The sequence below is a fragment of the Pan paniscus genome, chromosome 13, assembly GCF_029289425.2.
Source record: "Pan paniscus chromosome 13, NHGRI_mPanPan1-v2.0_pri, whole genome shotgun sequence".
Taxonomy (NCBI): Eukaryota; Metazoa; Chordata; class Mammalia; order Primates; family Hominidae; genus Pan; species Pan paniscus.
Genome location: NC_073262.2, coordinates 43,596,957 through 43,618,781, shown reverse-complemented (window position 1 = coordinate 43,618,781; position 21,825 = coordinate 43,596,957). Strand labels below are relative to the sequence as shown.

Genomic DNA, 21,825 nt, shown 5'->3' with positions numbered 1-21,825 from the left:
ACATGAATCATTAATGTGGCTGTAGCTAGTGCACTACAATTTCCTAAAACGTCTTGTCACTCTCACAGGACTGCCCTACATCTGGCCTCTGCCAATGGGAATTCAGAAGTAGTAAAACTCCTGCTGGACAGACGATGTCAACTTAATGTCCTTGACAACAAAAAGAGGACAGCTCTGACAAAGGTATGTAGTAGCCAACTATATCAGCGTGAGGTGGGTTTGATTTCAATACATAGCATAAAAATGAGTTTTCTCCTTTAAATATAACTAGTTGGTGAAAGCTGTGGAATGTTATTTTGAATTCCTAGGATTTGTAATTTGTTTTTGGTCTAATACTGACAGGCCGTACAATGCCAGGAAGATGAATGTGCGTTAATGTTGCTGGAACATGGCACTGATCCAGATATTCCAGATGAGTATGGAAATACCACTCTACACTACGCTATCTACAATGAAGATAAATTAATGGCCAAAGCACTGCTCTTATACGGTGCTGATATCGAATCAAAAAACAAGGTATAGATCTACTAATTTTATCTTCAAAATACTGAAATGCATTCATTTTAACATTGACGTGTGTAAGGGCCAGTCTTCCGTATTTGGAAGCTCAAGCATAACCTGAATGAAAATATTTTGAAATGACCTAATTATCTAAGAATTTATTTTAAATATTGTTATTTTCAAAGAAGCATTAGAGGGTACAGTTTTTTTTTTTTTTTTAAATGCACTTCTGGTAAATACTTTTGTTGAAAACACTGAATTTGTAAAAGATAATACTTACTATTTTTCAATTTTTCCCTCCTAGGATTTTTTCCCCCTAATGAATGTAAAATGGCAAAATTTGCCCTGAAATAGGTTTTACATGAAAACTCCAAGAAAAGTTAAACATGTTTCAGTGAATAGAGATCCTGCTCCTTTGGCAAGTTCCTAAAAAGCAGTAATAGATACGAGGTGATGTGCCTCTCAGTGGCAAGGCTTAAGATATTTCTGATTGCTCATGAGGCAGAAGTGGAAAGGGAAAAAGAGAGCAATCAGAAATATCAAGGCCAATTTGGAAATTAAGTAATCGAGAGAAAAGACCATGAAGAAGTTGTGTGTGTGTGTGTGTTGTTGTTGTTGTTGTTGATTGATTTGTTTCCTTTGTATGGTGAGACAAGGTTCTCTTCAATTTTAGAGAATGACACTTTTCAGTTTGGGAGAGGAGTTAGTGGGTTGTAAACTGAATAGAGATCAATTTTAGGAGGCCTCTGAGGAACCAGATAGGCAGTGAATAGGTGGTAATGTAAGGGGAAACCCTTGAGCAGAGGGAATATCAAGTAATTAACTGACTTAGTATCCTATTCTGGTAGAAATGGTCAATTAGAGTCTCAGCTCTGCTTTCAAATCTAGAGTGTCTGGAAGGGAAGGTAGAAGATAAATAAGTAACAAGATCAAGTTGGATTTTGGGTTGACTAGACCCTGTTCTTCTCTTACTGGGGAAAATCATGTGGTGTTTTCAGCAAATGGGTCTCTCTCCTACTCTTTACTCTTTTTGGCCAAATCTTCAAATGAGAAAGGGAATTGGTCATGTGGGTGAGAAATGAGACTGAAATAATTGTCTGTTGCACTAGCTTTCAGCTAGAATTGTGCATCCCAGTAACCTGAGGAAAATGTTTAAATAATCAACAAGTCTAGGCTTTTTCTGAATATTTTGATACAGTAAGTCAAATAAAGCCTGGATATGTATATTTGAAAATGTTTCCTTGAAGCCAGGCATGGTGACGCATGGCTGTAGTCCCAGCTGCTAGGGAGGCTGAGGTGGGAGGATTGCTTGAGCTCAGGAATTCGAGTCTAGCCTGGTCAACATAATGAGACCCTGTCTCTAACAACAACAGCAACAACAATTTTCTCAAAATCTGGAAACACTCCTGCTTAAGAGCCACTGAATACATAAATGTAATATGTAAATTCTTATGTCTCAGAAACTTAAGGTATCTCTACAAGAGTTGGAGTTGGATATGTGCTTATTTCTTTAAATCTTTCCTTTCCAATAACATTAATCTGACTTTTTTTTTTTTTTTTTTTGAGATGGGGTCTCACTCTGTTTCCCAGGCTGGAGTGCAGTGGTGTGATCACAGCTCACTGCAGCCTCGACCTCCCCAAGCTCAGATGGTCCTCCAATCTCAGTTGTTTTTTTTTTAGTGGAGATGAGGTTTTACCATGTTTCTCAGGCTGGTCTTGAACTCCTGGGCTCAAGCGATTCACCCACCTCAGCCTCCCCAAATGCTAGGATTACAGGTGTGAGCCACCATTCCTGGCCTAGTCTGACTTTTATCTCTGTGGTTGAGACATTAAAATGAATATTATTGGTAGTATGCATCAGCTTACAGAATAATATCTTTTCCTTCCTACCATCAGTTATTCACTGCCATTCAGAAGGTCTTTAGAAATTTGCTGTGAGTAGTCTTACAATAAGTAGAGGATGGCCCTCTCAGGATTTTGTGTCTCTTTGTTCAGTCATTCAAGTGCTTAGGTCAGTAAGTCGTTAAGAGCAGAGTTTTCTCAATTAGAATTGTATCAAATTCTAAACCGTTTTTTGTCAATTGACGCTGTATTATGGACTATCCAGTGTGTCTCTTAAGTATGTAGAGCTTTGGCATAATCAGAATGGCAGTTTTAAACACTAAAAACCATGGAGTTATTAAGAATACAGATAGGAATTCTGTTAATTTAGTTTCAGTAGTCCTATGAACTGATGATTTAGTTAACAATCTGGGAAAATTAAATACAAATAGATTTTAAATAAGTAAATGTTGGAAAATTTTTTCAAAAGGGCAGTATGAGTTTTAATAGCAATTTTTGTTGCATGTTGGAGGTTGAACTTTTGGTAAAACAGGAAACTAAAGAAATACTTTACATGCAGATTCTTGCTTTATACACAATTTGTCTTAGGGTTGAGGATATAGAGACAAAAGATACAGCCCCTGCCCTCAAGGAGCTCTTTGTTTAGATGGGAAAAATATTATCATCCAATAACACCATGCCAAATGCTGAGTTAGAAGCAAAGAGCCTTGGAAGCAGGAAATGTTTAAAGTGAGTTTTTGAGATGATCAGAGGTACTGTGGTGAGGCAGAGAAGGGGTGATTCCAAGGGAAGGAGCAGCGTATGGGAAAGCACAGAAGAGTGAGAAGGAAGTGACTACATTTTATTTACTTTCTATGCGTGTAAGTCCATAAGATCTTATATAAAGTTTCCGCTTCAGTTGAGGAATATGTACTTTTTTGAATTACATAGGTTTTTGCTTTATATTGTTTTACAGCATGGCCTCACACCACTGCTACTTGGTGTACATGAGCAAAAACAGCAAGTGGTGAAATTTTTAATCAAGAAAAAAGCAAATTTAAATGCACTGGATAGATATGGAAGGTATAGTTCTTTCTTTTAATCTGTGTGTTCTAGATGGATAGCAGTCACTCAAGTCATAAATATTAAATTAATAAGATTAATGTATACTTACTGGGATATAGTGATCAGTATCAACACAAATCAGTTAGGTAGAAAAACAATTACTTGGACTGGGCAACATAAAGAACAGTTTTAATAGGATTTGTCTTCTTATTATATTGACTGATGTTATTTGTTATATGACATTTTTGGTTACATGATCTTACGTTAGCTAAAGGGATTTCATATTAATTTAATGAAGTTTGAACTTTAACTTTTAGTTTACTTTATGACTCAGTATTGAACTTCTTAACCCTTTTTTTTTTCTTTTTTTTTATTATACTTTTAGGTTTTAGGGTACATGTGCACATTGTGCAGGTTAGTTACATATGTATACATGTGCCATGCTGGTGCACTGCACCCACTAACTCAACATCTAGCATTAGGTATATCTCCCAATGCTATCCCTCCCCCCTCCCCCCACCCCACCACAGTCCCCAGAGTGTGATATTCCCCTTCCTGTGTCCATGTGATCTCATTGTTCAATTCCCACCTATGAGTGAGAATATGCGGTGTTTGGTTTTTTGTTCTTGCGATAGTTTACTGAGAATGATGGTTTCCAATTTCATCCATGTCCCTACAAAGGACATGAACTCATCATTTTTTATGGCTGCATAGTATTCCATGGTGTATATGTGCCACATTCTCTTAATCCAGTCTATCCTTGTTGGACATTTGGGTTGGTTCCAAGTCTTTGCTATTGTGAATAATGCCACAATAAACATATGTGTGCATGTGTCTTTATAGCAGCATGATTTATAGTCATTTGGGTATATACCCAGTAATGGGATGGCTGGGTCAAATGGTATTTCTAGTTCTAGATCCCTGAGGAATCGCCACACTGACTTCCACAATGGTTGAACTAGTTTACAGTCCCACCAACAGTGTAAAAGTGTTCCTATTTCTCCACATCCTCTCCAGTACCTGTTGTTTCCTGACTTTCTAATGATTGCCATTCTAAATGGTGTGAGATGATATCTCATAGTGGTTTTGATTTGCATTTCTCTAATGGCCAGTGATGATGAGCATTTTTTCATGTGTTTTTTGGCTGCATAAATGTCTTCTTTTGAGAAGTGTCTGTTCATGTCCTTCGCCCACTTTTTGATGGGGTTGTTTGTTTTTTTCTTGTAAATTTGTTTGAGTTCATTGTAGATTCTGGATATTAGCCCTTTGTCAGATGAGTAGGTTGAGAAAATTTTCTCCCATTTTGTAGGTTGCCTGTTCACTCTGATGGTAGTTTCTTTTGCTGTGCAGAAGCTCTTTAGTTTAATTAGATCCCATTTGTCAATTTTGTCTTTTGTTGCCATTGCTTTTGGTGTTTTGGACATGAAGTCCTTACCCACGCCTATGTCCTGAATGGTAACGCCTATGTTTTCTTCTAGGGTTTTTATGGTTTTAGGTCTAACGTTTAAATCTTTAATCCATCTTGAATTGATTTTTGTATAAGGTGTAAGGAAGGGATCCAGTTTCAGCTTTCTACATATGGCTAGCCAGTTTTCCCAGCACCATTTATTAAATAGGGAATCCTTTCCCCATTGCTTGTTTTTCTCAGGTTTGTCAAAGATCAGATAGCTGTAGGTATGCGGCGTTATTTCTGAGGGCTCTGTTCTGTTCCATTGATCTATATCTCTGTTTTTGTACCAGTACCATGCTGTTTTGGTTACTGTAGCCTTGTAGTATAGTTTGAAGTCAGGTAGTGTGATGCCTCCAGCTTTGTTCTTTTGGCTTAGGATTGACTTGGCGATGTGGGCTCTTTTTTGGTTCCATATGAACTTTAAAGTAGTTTTTTCCAATTCTGTGAAGATAGTCATTGGTAGCTTGATGGGGATGGCATTGAATCTGTAAATTATCTTGGGCAGTATGGCCATTTTCACGATATTGATTCTTCCTACCCATGAGCATGGAATGTTCTTCCATTTGTTTGTATCCTCTTTTATTTCCTTGAGCAGTGGTTTGTAGTTCTCCTTGAAGAGGTCCTTCACATCCCTTGTAAGTTGGATTCCTAGGTATTTTATTCTCTTTGAAGCAATTGTGAATGGGAGTTCACTCATGATTTGGCTCTCTGTTTGTCTGTTGTTGGTGTATAAGAATGCGTGTTTTTTGTACATTGATTTTGTATCCTGAGATTTTGCTGAAGTTGCTTATCAACTTAAGGAGATTTTGGGCTGAGACGTTGGGGTTTTCTAGATAAACAATCATGTCATCTGCAAACAGGGACAATTTGACTTCCTCTTTTCCTAATTGAATACCCTTTATTTCCTTCTCCTGCCTGATTGCCCTGGCCAGAACTTCCAACACTATGTTGAATAGGAGCGGTGAGAGAGGGCATCCCTGTCTTGTGCCAGTTTTCAAAGGGAATGCTTCCAGTTTTTGCCCATTCAGTATGATATTGGCTGTGGGTTTGTCATAGATAGCTCTTATTATTTTGAAATATGTCCCATCAATACCTAATTTTTTGAGAGTTTTTAGCATGAAGGGTTGTTGAATTTTGTCAAAGGCTTTTTCTGCATCTATTGAGACAATCATGTGGTTTTTGTCTTTGGTTCTGTTTATATGCTGGATTACATTTATTGATTTGCGTATATTGAACCAGCCTTGCATCCCAGGGATGAAGCCCACTTGATCATGGTGGATAAGCTTTTTGATGTGCTGCTGGATTTGGTTTGCCAGTATTTTATTGAGGATTTTTTCATCAATGTTCATCAAGGATATTGGTCTAAAATTCTCTTTTTTGGTTGTTTCTCTGCCCAGCTTTGGTATCAGAATGATGCTGGCCTCATAAAATGAGTTAGGGAGGATTCCCTCTTTTTCTATTGATTGGAATAGTTTCAGAAGGAATGGTACCAGTTCCTCCTTGTACCTCTGGTAGAATTTGGCTGTGAATCCATCTGGTCCTGGACTCTTTTTGGTTGGTAAACTATTGATTATTGCCACAATTTCAGAGCCTGTTATTGGTCTATTCAGAAATTCAACTTCTTCCTGGTTTAATCTTGGGAGAGTGTATGTGTCAAGGAATGTATCCATTTCTTCTAGATTTTCTAGTTTGTTTGCGTAGAGGTGTTTGTAGTATTCTCTGATGGTAGTTTGTATTTCTGTGGGATCGGTGGTGATATCCCCTTTATCATTTTTTATTGTGTCTATTTGATTCTTCTCTCTTTTTTTCTTTATTAGTCTTGCTAGCGGTCTATCAATTTTGTTGATTCTTTCAAAAAACCAGCTCCTGGATTCATTGATTTTTTGAAGGGTTTTTTGTGTCTCTATTTCCTTCAGTTCTGCTCTGATTTTAGTTATTTCTTGCCTTCTGCTAGCTTTTGAATGTGTTTGCTCTTGCTTTTCTAGTTCATTTAATTGTGATGTTAGGGTGTCAATTTTGGATCTTTCCTGCTTTCTCTTGTGGGCATTTAGTGCTATAAATTTCCCTCTACACACTGCTTTGAATGCGTCCCAGAGATTCTGGTATGTTGTGTCTTTGTTCTCGTTGGTTTCAAAGAACATCTTTATTTCTGCCTTCATTTCGTTATGTACCCAGTAGTCATTCAGGAGCAGGTTGTTCAGTTTCCATGTAGTTGAGCGGCTTTGAGTGAGATTCTTAATCCTGAGTTCTAGTTTGATTGCACTGTGGTCTGAGAGATAGTTTGTTATAATTTCTGATCTTTTACATTTGCTGAGGAGAGCTTTACTTCCAACTATATGGTCAATTTTGGAATAGGTGTGGTGTGGTGCTGAAAAAAATGTATATTCTGTTGATTTGGGGTGGAGAGTTCTGTAGATGTCTATTAGGTCTGCTTGGTGCAGAGCTGAGTTCAATTCCTGGGTATCCTTGTTGACTTTCTGTCTTCTTGATCTGTCTAATGTTGACAGTGGGGTGTTAAAGTCTCCCATTATTAATGTGTGGGAGTCTAAGTCTCTTTGTAGGTCACTCAGGACTTGCTTTATGAATCTGGGTGCTCCTGTATTGGGTGCATATATATTTAGGATAGTTAGCTCCTCTTGTTGAATTGATCCCTTTACCATTATGTAATGGCCTTCTTTGTCTCTTTTGATCTTTGTTGGTTTAAAGTCTGTTTTATCAGAGACTAGGATTGCAACCCCTGCCTTTTTTTGTTTTCCATTTGCTTGGTAGATCTTCCTCCATCCTTTTATTTTGAGCCTATGTGTGTCTCTACACGTGAGATGGGTTTCCTGAATACAGCACACTGATGGGTCTTGACTCTTTATCCAACTTGCCAGCCTGTGTCTTTTAATTGGAGCATTTAGTCCGTTTACATTTAAAGTTAATATTGTTATATGTGAATTTGATCCTGTCATTATGATGTTAGCTGGTGATTTTGCTCGTTAGTTGATGCAGTTTCTTCCTAGTCTCGATGGTCTTTACATTTTGGCATGATTTTGCAGTGGCTGGTACCGGTTGTTCCTTTCCATGTTTAGCACTTTCTTCAGGAGCTCTTTTAGGGCAGGCCTGGTGGTGACAAAATCTCTCAGCATTTGCTTGTCTATAAAGTATTTTATTTCTCCTTCACTTATGAAGCTTAGTTTGGCTGGATATGAAATTCTGGGTTGAAAATTCTTTTCTTTAAGAATGTTGAATGTTGGCCCCCACTCTCTTCTGGCTTGTAGGGTTTCTGCCGAGAGGTCCGCTGTTAGTCTGATGGGCTTCCCTTTGAGGGTAACCCGACCTTTCTCTCTGGCTGCCCTTAACATTTTTTCCTTCATTTCAACTTTGGTGAATCTGACAATTATGTGTCTTGGAGTTGCTCTTCTTGAGGAGTATCTTTGTGGCGTTCTCTGTATTTCCTGAATCTGAACGTTGGCCTGCCTTGCTAGATTGGGGAAGTTCTGGATAATATCCTGCAGAGTGTTTTCCAACTTGGTTCCATTCTCCGCATCACTTTCAGGTACACCAATCAGACGTAGATTTGGTCTTTTCACATAGTCCCATATTTCTTGGAGGCTTTGCTCATTTCTTTTTATTCTTTTTTCTCTAAACTTCCCTTCTCACTTCATTTCATTCATTTCATCTTCCATCGCTGATACCCTTTCTTCCAGTTGATCACATCAGCTCCTGAGGCTTCTGCATTCTTCACGTAGTTCTCGAGCCTTGGTTTTCAGCTCCATCAGCTCCTTTAAGCACTTGTCTGTATTGATTATTCTAGTTATACATTCTTCTAAATATTTTTCAAAGTTTTCAACTTCTTTGCCTTTGGTTTGAATGTCCTCCTGTAGCTCAGAGTAATTTGATCGTCTGAACCCTTCTTCTCTCAGCTCGTCAAAATCATTCTCCATCCAGCTTTGTTCCGTTGCTGGTGAGGAACTGCGTTCCTTTGGAGGAGGAGAGGCGCTCTGCGTTTTAGAGTTTCCAGTTTTTCTGTTCTGTTTTTTCCCCATCTTTGTGGTTTTATCTACTTTTGGTCTTTGATGATGGTGATGTACAGATGGGTTTTCGGTGTGGATGTCCTTTCTGTTTGTTAGTTTCCCTTCTAACAGACAGGACCCTCAGCTGCAGGTCTGTTGGAATACCCTGCCATGTGAGGTGTCAGTGTGCCCCTGCTGGGGGGTGCCTCCCAGTTAGGCTGCTCGGGGGTCAGGGGTCAGGGACCCACTTGAGGAGGCAGTCTGCCCGTTCTCAGATCTCCAGCTGCATGCTGGGAGAACCACTGCTCTCTTCAAAGCTGTCAGACAGGGACATTTAAGTCTGCAGAGGTTACTGCTGTCTTTTTGTTTGTCTGTGCCCTGCCCCCAGAGGTGGAGCCTACAGAGGCAGGGAGGCCTCCTTGCGCTCTGGTGGGTTCCACCCAGTTCGAGCTTCCCGGCTGCTTTGTTTACCTAAGCAAGCCTGGGCAATGGCGGGTGCCCCTCCCCCAGCCTCGCTGCCACCTTGCAGTTTGATCTCAGACTGCTGTGCTAGCAATCAGCGAGATTCCGTGGGCATAGGACCCTCCGAGCCAGGTGTGGGATATAGTCTCCTGGTGCACCGTTTTTTAAGCCCGTCTGAAAAGCGCAATATTCGGGTGGGAGTGACCCGATTTTCCAGGTGCGTCCGTCACCCCTTTCTTTGACTCGGAAAGGGAACTCCCTGACCCCTTGCGCTTCCCAGGTGAGGCAATGCCTCGCCCTGCTTCGGCTCGCGCACGGTGCGCGCACCCACTGGCCTGTGCCCACTGTCTGGCACTCCCTAGTGAGATGAACCCAGTACCTCAGATGGAAATGCAGAAATCACCCGTCTTCTGCGTCGCTCACGCTGGGAGCTGTAGACCGGAGCTGTTCCTATTCGGCCATCTTGGCTCCTCCTATCCACTTCTTAACCCTTTCTAATAGTTTTTAACCTCTGTGTCTTACATGCTTTTCCACTAAATATGCTGTATTAAACATAAATAGGGGTTGAAAATCCTTTTGTCTTTTCGATGACTCAGCTTTAAGTTGCTTTCTTTGAAGAATATTAATGTTAGCTTATCCCTACATGACAATTAATTGCTGTTCCCACATACTGTGGGTTCAACAGCTTTTTTCCTTTTTTATTTCTAGTGTATTTTTTATTTTTATTTTTAATTGGTATGGAGAGAGGGAGTGAAGATAGTTTTAAGTGGATACACTTTTCCTTTAATGAAGGCAAGCCGTAGGTGGCTGATAAAGAGAAAAGAGCTAGGCTTTGGATTCACACAAGACTGGGTTAATTCCTAACTTTCTTACTTGCTAAGTGTGTGACTTGGGGACGTTATTTACCACCAAATATGTTGTCATATATGAAAAGTAGGAGAATATATCCTTCAAAGTTGGCTGTGCATAAGTAAGAAAGATACATGTGGCATTTAATTCAGTGCCTAGCACATGGTTATTGGCACCATTAACTGAAACTCCTGTGACTACTATTCTTACCATTATTAATACTGCTTTGAGCATGCAGAGAGCTCTTATTTCTCTTACCCCCTAGCTGATTTTCTATTACAGCATATCAGTCTAGGGAAGCTGTGACAAAATCTTCATTTTAATCTTTGTCCACTTCAGATAAGTGGCCCTAACATTGTTTCTTGCCCATCAAAGGACGTTTAATTAGTAGCTTCTGCTATGCAATACCCCACTGAGATGAGAGGCTTTTTTTGGTCCCTTTCTTTTTACCTTTGTGGTATTTTAGAAAGATGAACACTTGAGCCCTCAAGATGCTTATGTCTTTTATTGCATGTAAATGTTTGATTCTGCACGGACAGGCAAGGTGTTAAATTGGTAAAGTATATCAAATTAGCTTTAAAAATAACTTTATTACAGTTCCTATCTCTGTCATTTTAGAACTGCTCTCATACTTGCTGTATGTTGTGGATCAGCAAGTATAGTCAGCCCTGTACTTGAGCAAAATGTTGATGTATCTTCTCAAGATCTATCGGGACAGATGGCCAGAGAGTATGCTGTTTCTAGTCATCATCATGTGTAAGTGTTTACATTAAAAGGCTAGTTAATGCTAAATTGAGGTTTAAAATAATTATAACAGTTGCATCTTACATATCAGGTGAGATGTCATAGTTTCGTTCAGGTAGTTTTCTAGTGGCAGTGAGTTAGTCCCCTGCATCAGCCAGAAATCAGACAAAAAGCAAGACAAGTTAGAAGTACCAATGGGTGCAGGATTCTTTATCTCAGGACTTTTAAGACCTTTATCCTTAGAGATCCCAGCATTGTTCATTTGATCCAAGCATAACACCTATGCAGGGATAAAAAATAGTGTCACATCTTTAATTTTTCTGATTAGGTATTTGGGTCTTGAAATGTCCAGTTTAGCAGAAAGTCTTGTACTGTCTTCTGGGCAATATGTCCTACATACTCCTTGAATTTTTCAAGAACCGAAGGGGTTCACTAAATCCAAGGAAGACAGTCCCTTTTATCAAGTCAGAAGGAGGAGGAAAAAAAAGGACATTGCAATCATTCTGTTGTTTCCATTGATTCTGTTGCTGCATTGTTGCCACTCAAACTGGTCCTGCTGTCTTAAGATGAATTGGTAGATTCAGATCCCTCAGGTCTTCATGGTGATTCATACAGTGACTTTCATGTTTTTTAGTTCCCATACCTATGCTTATATGCCATTGTTCCCAGAGCACCAGGCCCCTGCTCTGGCCGCTGGGCATCCTGACTTTATCCGCACACAAAGTGAGCAAATTGACCCTTCCCCACATATTCAGAACCTAATGTGGAACCCACATCTTAGCCAGGAATTAGCTGAGACCTTCATGGTAAGAGATCCTTTGAGGCTGTTGTTGGTCTTTTCTCTACCAGATATTAGGTGGGCTTGTTCTAAAGGGTGAGAGGGGTTCAAATAATGTGGCAGAAAGGGATCAGTGTTTGTTTCCTCTTTGCTACCAGATCTGTACTGTGAGGCACCTTTATATCCTGTATAGAACCTTGGGCAGTAGAAAGTCCCATATGAACCTTCCCCTGAGCAGTGGCTCCCAGCTGTGGTTGGCCCCTTGAGTGATCTGATTTACATGATAATGAAAATTGTCCAAGCTACTTCCATCTCTAGCTCAAGATTTTAAAATATTTTCAAATTCTAGCTCACAGGAAGCCTTTGAAGAGAATTCTCAGAATCTCAAGTAGGTTAGTTGGACTTAACAGAGCCAAGCCTTGTCCATGACTCATCACTAGGCATGTGTAAAAGTAGGGCTTTGTGCTTGCTTTGGCGGCACATATTCTAAAATTGGAACAATACGGAGAAAGTTAGCATGGCTTCTGCATAAGGAGGCAGCACAAATCTTTGAAGCATTCCATATTTTGTGCAGTCACTGGAAGGTCATTTGACTATTTGCTGACTAGCTCTAAGGAAATAGTGTGAATCAAAGCAAAATGGGTGCCACAAAAATATTGAAATTGTGATTTGTGCTGCAAAAATAGTCATGTAAGATGGTCTATGAGATGACTTAGACCTGAATAACATGTTTGGTGCAAAATATATTGTTAGTATGTATGTCAAAAATGACAGAATGTCAGCTTACTACTTCTCCGTGGAAACTAAAAAAAAATAAAAGTAGACTTTTGGTCTCCCATGTCAGCTGGAATTGAACATCAATATAAAGCATTATCCTAACAGACATCTACTGGCTGAGAGTTTGAGTCTGTAGAGAAGGATCGTTGGTCCAAGTCAGGTCTTAACATCCATTGGTTTTTCTGCCCTTGGCGTGATTGATCAACTCCGTAATAGTGGACAATCACATTATCTACTTTAATGCGATATTTATGAATAAATTTAGTTACAAACTATCACATAGTTGAGATGCACTGAATTATAAGCCATAAGGAGTAGGACAACTAAGAAGCAAAATTAGGACTTAATAATATTTTCTGAAAACTGCAACATTTGCATATTAGAACCTATGAACAAAATACGCATTGGGTTTTATTTGGGATTCCAAGATAATTTCAGTCATAAAGTTTAGGAACAGATTATTCCATTGCTTTACTATTTCTCTCAGCTTTTAAAAAATGTTATCTTGTTAAATCTTTATAACAACCTAGTGAAATAAGGCAGCAAAGTCCTCACTTTGTTGAAGAAGACATTGAGCCTAAGAGAAGCAAGTTGTCCAAGAACAAATAGCTGTTCATTATGGAGCTAGGACTTATGCAGAGTTGGGACACTTTCTATTATATCAGGTTAATGCGAGCTAATTTACTGGGTCACAGTGCCCTTGATTTATGAGTATTTCACGTTACATTTTTTTCTTCTTTAATTAGAAGCTTAAAGAGAAGTTTGTAGAATGTACTCATAAGTGGACGGGGTAATACTGTTGGGTTCTGATATTCTGATATTGTTTGAAATATGCTTAAGAATTTTACATTTGGTAAGTATGTTTTATATCAGTATTAAAATAGTAATTTGGTTTATTACATTTTTACACATAGAATTTTCCAGTTACTTTCTGACTACAAAGAAAAACAGATGTTAAAAATCTCTTCTGAAAACAGCAATCCAGGTAAGACTTGTGTTAGTGAATTACTTTAGGTTAGTTGTCCCCAACCTTTTTGGCACCAGGGACCAGTTTTGTGGAAGACAATCTTTCCATGGGCTGGGGGAAGGTGGGGATGGTTTCAGGATTATTCAGTCACATTATACTTATTGTGCTACTTTATATTATTATTACATTGTAATATATAATGAAATAATTATACAACTTACCATAATGTGGAATCAGTGGAAGCTCTGAGCTTGTTTCCCTGCAACTAGATGGTCCCTTCTGGGGGCAAAGGGAGACAGTGACAGATCATCAGGCATTAGATTCTCATGTGAAGTACACAACCTAGATCCTTCAGATGGGCAGTTCACAATAGGTTTCATGCTCCAATGAGTATCTAATGCTATCACTGATCTGCCTGGAGGCAGAGTTCAGGCGGTAATATGAGCCATGGTGTGTGGCTGTAAGTACAGGTAAAGCTTCCCTGGCTTGCCTGCTGCTCACCTCCTCCTGTGTGGTGTGGTTCATAATAGTCCATGGACTGGTATGAGTCTGTGGCCCGGGAGTTGAGGACCCCTGCTCTGCGTGGTCCTACCATAGATAAAAAAAGTAAAAGTAAGGAATTTTTGATCACAAAAGAACACTGAAGCACAAGTCATGTTACATATGCTTGTCCCAATAAGGTCTCACTATTATTGACTTCATTCCTCCTCATTTGAAGTTGGAAAGAGATATATTTACTTTGTTGGAACAAGATGTGTTCTTCTACCTGCTGGCTAATTGTCATGATAACAGTAATTTTGTTAGAACAAGGTGCTCTGCTACCATTTGCCAAAAGATTGTCATAATAAATATACAAATTGCCCAACTCTAGGCTCAGCAAATTATAATAAGAGCAGAAAAATGTTTCACACTAACAAAAATGCTAGTATGCTACCTGGTTGTGGACACCTAATACATTATATAATCCAAACTTTATGAGGACACCTTTAATTTAGCCATCTATTTGTCAAAGAGCTTCTGTAAGTTAGGTTTTATAAGTTGCAGGAGGCAAAGATGGAATAGATGTGGTTTTGATCTTTAAGTTGCTCATAATAGAGCTGTCTCTATTTCATTTCTGTGCTTTTTCAATGGAATTCACAAAGAAAACATTTCTATTTATGTTTTCACTTGTCCACTTAACAAAAAGCTATCAAATGTCTTTTAGATACTATTTTTCTAATGCTAAAGAACACAATTAAAAAGGCATACAGGAGCTTATATCATTGTCATTTTCATTATTTTACTACTTTATTCAGTGCTTACTGTGTGCTAGATGCCCACTGGAAGCTTATAATTATGATTTATTATATATTGATTATGTGCCAGACATATGTGATGAGGAATGAAAGTTTTGGAAAAAAGTAGGTATGATTTAAGGTAAGCATGCAGAGAGAGAAGAATTTTTCTAGGTAAAGAAGCAGAAGAAGAATGTTTGGCAGAAGGAACATGTAGTGAGATTGTGTGTTTGCCAGAAGGAACATCTGATGAGATTGCCTGTTTGGCAGAAAGAGCAGCAAGTGCAAAAGACAAGATGCTTGAGTGGACTTTGCAGGGTTTCTGAGCAGTTCACTTTTGCTAGTACCAAAAGTGTGAGATACCAGAGGTTGGGAAAGAGGTGAATAGTTAGCTAAGGCAAGTTTATGATAGACTTTTTAATACTATAGAAATGAGTAGATCTTATCCTGTGGGCCATGGGAAATTTACCAGGTAGAATGCTTTGGACTGCAAATACTAGATGAGCAGCGGCTAAAACAGTAGGAACCAGAATTGTTTTTTTGTTCATTGATATCCTAGGATCCCACCCGTCCCTCTTTCAGCTGTGGTGTTGGCAGTGTTTTATTCACGTCTCCTTTCATGGTTGGCTAGTCCCCAGCAGCTCCAAACATCATGTTCTCACAACACAACATCACAAGGGCTGCTTTTCTTCACGTGTGTCTTTTAAACAGGGAGAAAACTTAGAAGCATGCAAGGGGCTTCCTGTAACATTTCGTTGGCTGGGTCACACCACATGCTCATTCCTAAACCAGGCACTGGGAAAGCAAATACCTGATTAGCTTAGAATAAACATTTCTGTTTCTGAGGCTGAGGAGGGGGATTGGGATAATAAATATCCCAATAGACTTTTGTTTCTTTTGCAAGAAAGAATGAGGAATGGCTATTGATAGGGAGCCAACAATGTGTGCTGCAGGGGCTCATTGGAGAAATTTGTGCTGGGGAGTCACAAGATTAAATTTGAGTATTAAGGCATTCTGGTTATGGTGTAAAATGGGTTAGCAAGCTTTTTCTGTAAAGGACCAGGTGGAAAATATTTTAGACTATGTGGTCTCTGTCATGTCTGCTTAACCCTGCTGTTGTCTGCTGTTGTAGTGTGAAAGCCACCATGATTATATGTAAGCAAACAGGCATGACTGAGTTCCTATAAAACTTTATTTACAAAGCCATAAGGCAGATTGGATTTGGCCTGTGGCCTATAGTTTCCTGGGATTGATGGAAGATAACCGTGTAAAGAAACCAGGAGACAAAGGAAGCTTTTGCAGTAGTCAGCTATAGTTTCCATGTCACACATCCTTGGACTAGTATCAATGTATTATAAGGTTTTCACCCATCCATGGTGAAATAAATAACGTTAGGAATCTCAGTTACTCATTTTAATATGTTAGCCTTCGTTATGCCTTTTTCATTTGTTTTGCTTAATTTTTTTCATGTAAGAAATAACATTTAGAGTTTGCAGTTTTCTTTTAAATAAAAGCCATTTTGTAAATGTTTGTGTTCCCAGTGGCAGTGGGAATATAAAACGGAGGCAGAAGAGAGGTATAGTCAATATGATCTAGTGATAATTGAATGAGAAAGGCTTGGGGGACAGAGAGAAATCTCAGAGGATTTACAGGTTTCCAGGTTGTACACTAGTATTTAACCTGGACATGAGGAAAGAGTAGGAAATATTCTGGTGAATACAGAAGAACAAAGAGCAGCAGGGCAGCAGGAATGACTAATTTTTTTCTATGCAAGTTTAATAGAATATTCGTGTAGGATATTTTGAGTAGGTAATTGGATGACCAGCATTTATAACTCGCATCCTGCTAGTTTGACTCTCAGTAATAAGACTTGTCAAAGATCCAAGAATCTGAAAGTTGATGATAAATGTCCACGTATATCACCATCCGTGACCGAAAGTCAGCATCCACAGAACACAGAATTGGGACAGATGAACTTAATAGATAAAGATGAATATCGGAGTTGTTCCTCTTAGGGAATGATACTCTCCATGACCTGTGTGAGTCACAGCTGCCAGAAAAGAAAGAGCAAGGAGCGTATGAAGGCAGCACAGCAAATTCAGTCCTAGAGTGCCCTGCTTGGCTTCATGTCATAGTTCTGACTTCTAAATAATCATTTTCTGCAAAACGTGCTTTGTGTTTTTCCCTCTTGCCGCCTGCAGCCAATCAGAATCTTTTTAGCAGGGCATTTTTGTGTTCTTCCTTTAAAGAAGGCAACATATGAATAATAAAAAGAAGTAAGAGAAAGAATGTTTTTTTGTATGAGATAGTATTTAATGTAAACTTAAGAGTGAGTGCCAGGATTATACTTAGAATTTATGGACTGGATGGGAAGACTGGATACAAATCTAAAGATTGCTGACTCAAACACAATGTGGTTTCTTTAATTTATTGTCACAGTTCTGAAGTCACAACTCTTAGTTGTATTCATATGCACTATAACTTTACAAAGTATCTTCCCAAACCAAATATTTACTGATTTATTATAATTTGTATGACTTCATTATAGAATTGACTTTCCAAGTGTTCATGAGAATTGTTTAGAATTTGCTACATAGTACCATCTCAGCTGTGTCCACATGAGCTATCTGTCACCTTGTCTTAATGAATAATAGTTGACTAGGAATATTGGTTTTGGCATTTAAAGTGATCTATGTCTAATGCAGATAGGACCCAGGACCACTCTCGAACGTTAATGTCCAAGCATCTTAAAATTACACATAAGGCTTTCATAATCTGACTTCTGCCCCACTCTCCATCTTTAGCCCTTTTCCCTGTGTGCCCTTTCTCTGGCATTACTGAGCTGCTGGTAATGCCCTACTCACTCATCCTTCTATTGTAGGCAAATACTTTCATTCTTTCAGGCCTCGCTCCTGCTCTTGCTGCTGCGTGGCATACTGTCACCCTTTCCTGCCCTCTCCCCTTTTAATCTGGCTAGTCTCAATATTTAAGTCTCTGCTTGGGCATGTTTTCTAGAAAAGCCATCCCTGACATGCTTTATTTTCATTCTTTTTAGACCCTAACACCTAGCATATATGTAGCAGGACTCAATGAAAAATTTTTGAGTAAAACAAAGACTGTTTTTACAAAGATGATGTGCAAGACTCTCCCCTGCAGTCTTGGAGCAGAGGGGACAGACATGGAGGAATAATGTACAGTTTAGGTGGTAAAGATGCAGTAGAAAAATCAGTAACGTACTAAGGCAGCCTCAAGCAAGGAGGTACCTGTTTATTTGGGGAAAGACATGCAGAATCAAGGAAGACTTCACATAGCATTGTTTCAAAAGATGAAAATAAGGCCAGGTGTGGTGGCTCACACCTGTAATCCCAGCACTTCTGGAGGGGATCACGAGGTCAGGAGATCGAGACCATCCTGTCCAATGGTGAAACCCCATATCTACTAAAAATACAAAAATCAGCTGGGTGTGGTTGTGGTTGCCTGTAATCACAGCTACTCAGGAGACTGAGGCAGGAGAATCGCTTGAACCAGGGAGTCGGAGGTTGCAGTGAGCTGATCGCACCACTGCATTCCAGTCTGGTGACAGAGCAAGACCCTGACTCATAAAAAAAAAATGAAAATAAATCTTTCAGAATAGTGGAGGGAAACATTTTAGATATTAGGAAGATGTTGTACACTAATAAAGGTGTCAGCAGTGATTTTGGAAATCATTTATAAGGTACTATTAGGAAGTGGAGAACAGTATACTGTGTCACCTTATATGTTTCTGCTGTATTTTGAAGCTGTGTTTCTGGTGGGTTTGTTCATTGATGTTGGGTGGATGAATTTGTAAGGGAATTTTTGACATGTTTGTATGTCTTCAATCTGGTGACATCTGGTATCTCCCCAAGTGGTTTTTTCAAGTTTTTGAGAATTTTTTCTTAAATGACAATTTCACGAAAGATTAAACACTCAATTTATGAAATGAAATGTCTTAAATCTGTTTTTAAAAGGCAATAATTTTTAACTGTTCTAAGTGGTTGATTTTAACTGAATATATCGATTTTTCAACAGAACAAGACTAAGCTGACATCAGAGGAAGAGTCACAAAGGCTTAAAGGAAGTGAAAATAGCCAGCCAGAGGCATGGAAACTTTTAAATTTAAACTTTTGGTTTAATGTTTTTTTTTTTTTTGCCTTAATAATATTAGATAGTCCAAATGAAATTACCTATGAGACTAGGCTTTGAGAATCAATAGATTCTTTTTTTAAGAATCTTTTGGCTAGGAGCGGTGGCTCACGCCTGTAATTCCAGCACCTTGAGAGGCTGAGGTGGGCGGATCACGAGATCAGGAGATCAAGACCATCCTGGCTAACACGGTGAAACCCCATCTCTACTAAAAATACAAAAACTTAGCTGGGTGTGGTGGCGGGTGCCTGTAGTCCCAGCTACTCAGGAGGCTGAGGCAGGAGAATGGCATGAACCTGGGAGGTGGAGGTTGCAGTGAGCCGAGATCCGCCACTACGATCCAGCCTGGGTGACAGAGCAAGACTCCGTCTCAAAAAAAAAAAAAAAAAAGAATATTTTAATAGATTCTTAAAATTTATTGTAATAAATTCAGTAACCTTATTAACAGAAGAATCAGTAGATTCTAATTTAATATTTGATATTTAACTTCAATATAACCCACTATAAAATTTAAAATACTCTTATTTTAAAATATTCTTATCTGCCTTCTTGATTAGCTTATAGCTTATCTTTCCTTTTGGAATAGAGGCAAAAACAAATTTCAGAACTTTGTTTGTTCTTTTATTTTTACAACACCGTAACATGATAAAGAAAGTAACATCAATTATTGAATCATATAATTAAGTAATGGGAATTATGAACAATGTAACACTGATGGTCCCTGAGCTGGATTCATGGTTAAAGAGTAATCATGGCCAGTGATTGAAAATCTGTGGTTTTATATTGCCAGTCACTGATACCAAGGTTAAAGATATATTCTGCCTTGTCTCTCATTGACCTCAGTGTTTCTGTTCAGGGAGGGAACCAGATCATAAAAGCAACCCAACTGCCTATTACAAGAATCATATCTTGCAGAATGGAACCTTTGGTGTTAGTGCACAAACACAGTAACATTCTGATTTATTTCAGTTACAGAAAATCAGTATAGATTAAAAATTTTTATCTGCTGTCATTAGTACACATTAGAATGTATTAGAACTGGACTTAATTAGATAATCTGGATACATAACACTATCATATTACAGTATATAATTTTAATTAAAATTTGAGAATTTCCATTTCTTTCTGTTTGGTGTTGATTTTGGCTCCTAATAGTTTAAAGGGTGCCTACAATCCAGTTAGGGATCTTTTAAAAAAGCACTTCAGTGCACTGTAGGTGCTCACTAGTTAGGGTTTCGTGAGGTAAACTCTTTGCAAGTGAGGAAGATTTTGCAACACTACAAATCATCTGCTGATTCATTTTTGGTAGATTAACACATAACAAATTAAGTTTAGTCCAAACAAATAGTGACAAAGTTAAGTTTGCTGGTTCATGTTTTTTTCTCCCGTTGTCTAAGGTGAATTATTTTTCACATGTTAGAAGCTAGTAATGTGGCAGTAGCTAAACATAGATTAAAAAGTTAATTCTTAATTTTAATTATTATTTATTTATTTTAACAGTTTAATTTTAATTATTTTCTAATTTTTATTGTCCATACTTGATTACTTAAGAATAAAATTAATTTAAAAACATGCACTCCAAAAGAGGAAATGTCACAGAAATACAACAAGGAAATTAACCTTTTGTTTTTGCATCTGCAGAAAATGTCTCAAGAACCAGAAATAAATAAGGATGGTGATAGAGAGGTATACCTTTATATTCAAATGTTTGTGTTGAATTAGATTTTTACACTATGTTGTTTAACAAAGTGTAGTAAATGTAGGCATACATGATCCTATCATGTAAGTAGCATAAATCATCAGTGAAAAATTTAATACTTAACTCAGAATTCTGTACATTGAATTTTAAAGAGATGCAAACCCCAGAGATATTCTTTCATTATTATGGAATAATCCCGAATGGTGCCGTTAAATGCTAGGTAATGCCACTTTAGGAGCTTTGGACCAATTATTTTATCTTTCTTGGTTTTAGTCTGATTATGAATAGATAATGTGGCTAAAGTAGATAATTTCTTACTCTGTGTACTTTCCAGCTAGAAGATTTTATGGCTATTGAAGAAGAAATGAAGAAGCAGGGAAGTACTCATGTGGGATTCCCAGAAAACCTGACTAATGGTGCCACTGCTGGCAATGGTGATGATGGATTAATTCCTCCAAGGAAGAGCAGAACACCTGAAAGCCAGCAATTTCCTGACACTGAGAATGAAGAGTATCACAGGTGAGCCTATGGCAACATTGAACAGGAGGTAACTATGTGCTGTCAAACTAATCCTAATTTGGGCTAATAGTCATGATGAACAAATTTTATACTTTTATTAGGATATTCAGCCTTGCCTGTTAATCAGAAAAAAGAAAATCAGCAAACAATGAGTTACCATTTTTTTCCAGTCATTAATTTATTTGAAAAATAGCCAGTATTGGCAAATGTGAGGGAAAAGGCATTTTCTTCTCTTTTCAGTGAACTTTTATTTTAGCTTTGGGGTACATGTGCAGGTTTATTATATAGGTAAACTGTATCATGGAGGTTTGGGGTACAGATTATTTCACCAGCCACATAATAAACAAAATACTCGAAAGGTAGTTTTTTGGTCGTCTCCCTCCTGCCACGCTCCACCCTCAAGTAGGCCCCAGTGTCTGTTATTCTCCTCTTTGTGTCCATGAGTTCTCATGTTTAGTTCCCACTAATGAGTAAGAATATGTGGCATTTGATTTTCTGTTCCTGCATTAGTTTGCTTAGGATAATGGCCTCCAGCTCCATCCGTGTTGCTGCAAAGGAAATGGTTTCATTGAAAAAGACATTTCATACACGGTTGGTAAATACATTTTGAACATTAATTTAGTAGCATATTCACACAACACACATATATAACAGAGTAAGGATATATAATACATATAAAGGATATTTGTATAGATATGTTACATGTATACTTACGTATAAGGACATTTATTATAGCATTATTATATAAAAAATTTGC

The 21,825-nt window shown here is 38.3% G+C and overlaps 1 protein-coding gene and 1 non-coding gene across 2 annotated transcripts in view; both read left to right on the top strand.

Annotated features, from left to right (window-relative positions):
- The window catches only part of LOC100978345 (putative beta-actin-like protein 3), a 46,547-nt gene that overhangs the window by 5,674 nt on the left and 19,048 nt on the right, over window positions 1-21,825 (top strand). The window contains exons 2-10 of the mRNA XM_034954118.2: window positions 69-183; window positions 343-516; window positions 3,299-3,405; window positions 10,765-10,902; window positions 13,360-13,430; window positions 14,961-14,968; window positions 18,743-18,805; window positions 20,492-20,536; window positions 20,884-21,068. Coding sequence (XP_034810009.2) covers window positions 69-183; window positions 343-516; window positions 3,299-3,405; window positions 10,765-10,902; window positions 13,360-13,430; window positions 14,961-14,968; window positions 18,743-18,805; window positions 20,492-20,536; window positions 20,884-21,068 — 906 coding nt within the window. The remainder of the gene's footprint in view (window positions 1-68; window positions 184-342; window positions 517-3,298; window positions 3,406-10,764; window positions 10,903-13,359; window positions 13,431-14,960; window positions 14,969-18,742; window positions 18,806-20,491; window positions 20,537-20,883; window positions 21,069-21,825) is intronic.
- Window positions 12,131-12,237, top strand: LOC117979519 (U6 spliceosomal RNA). Its single transcript, XR_004670399.1, has one exon. It is a non-coding gene; the product is annotated as a U6 spliceosomal RNA (small nuclear RNA).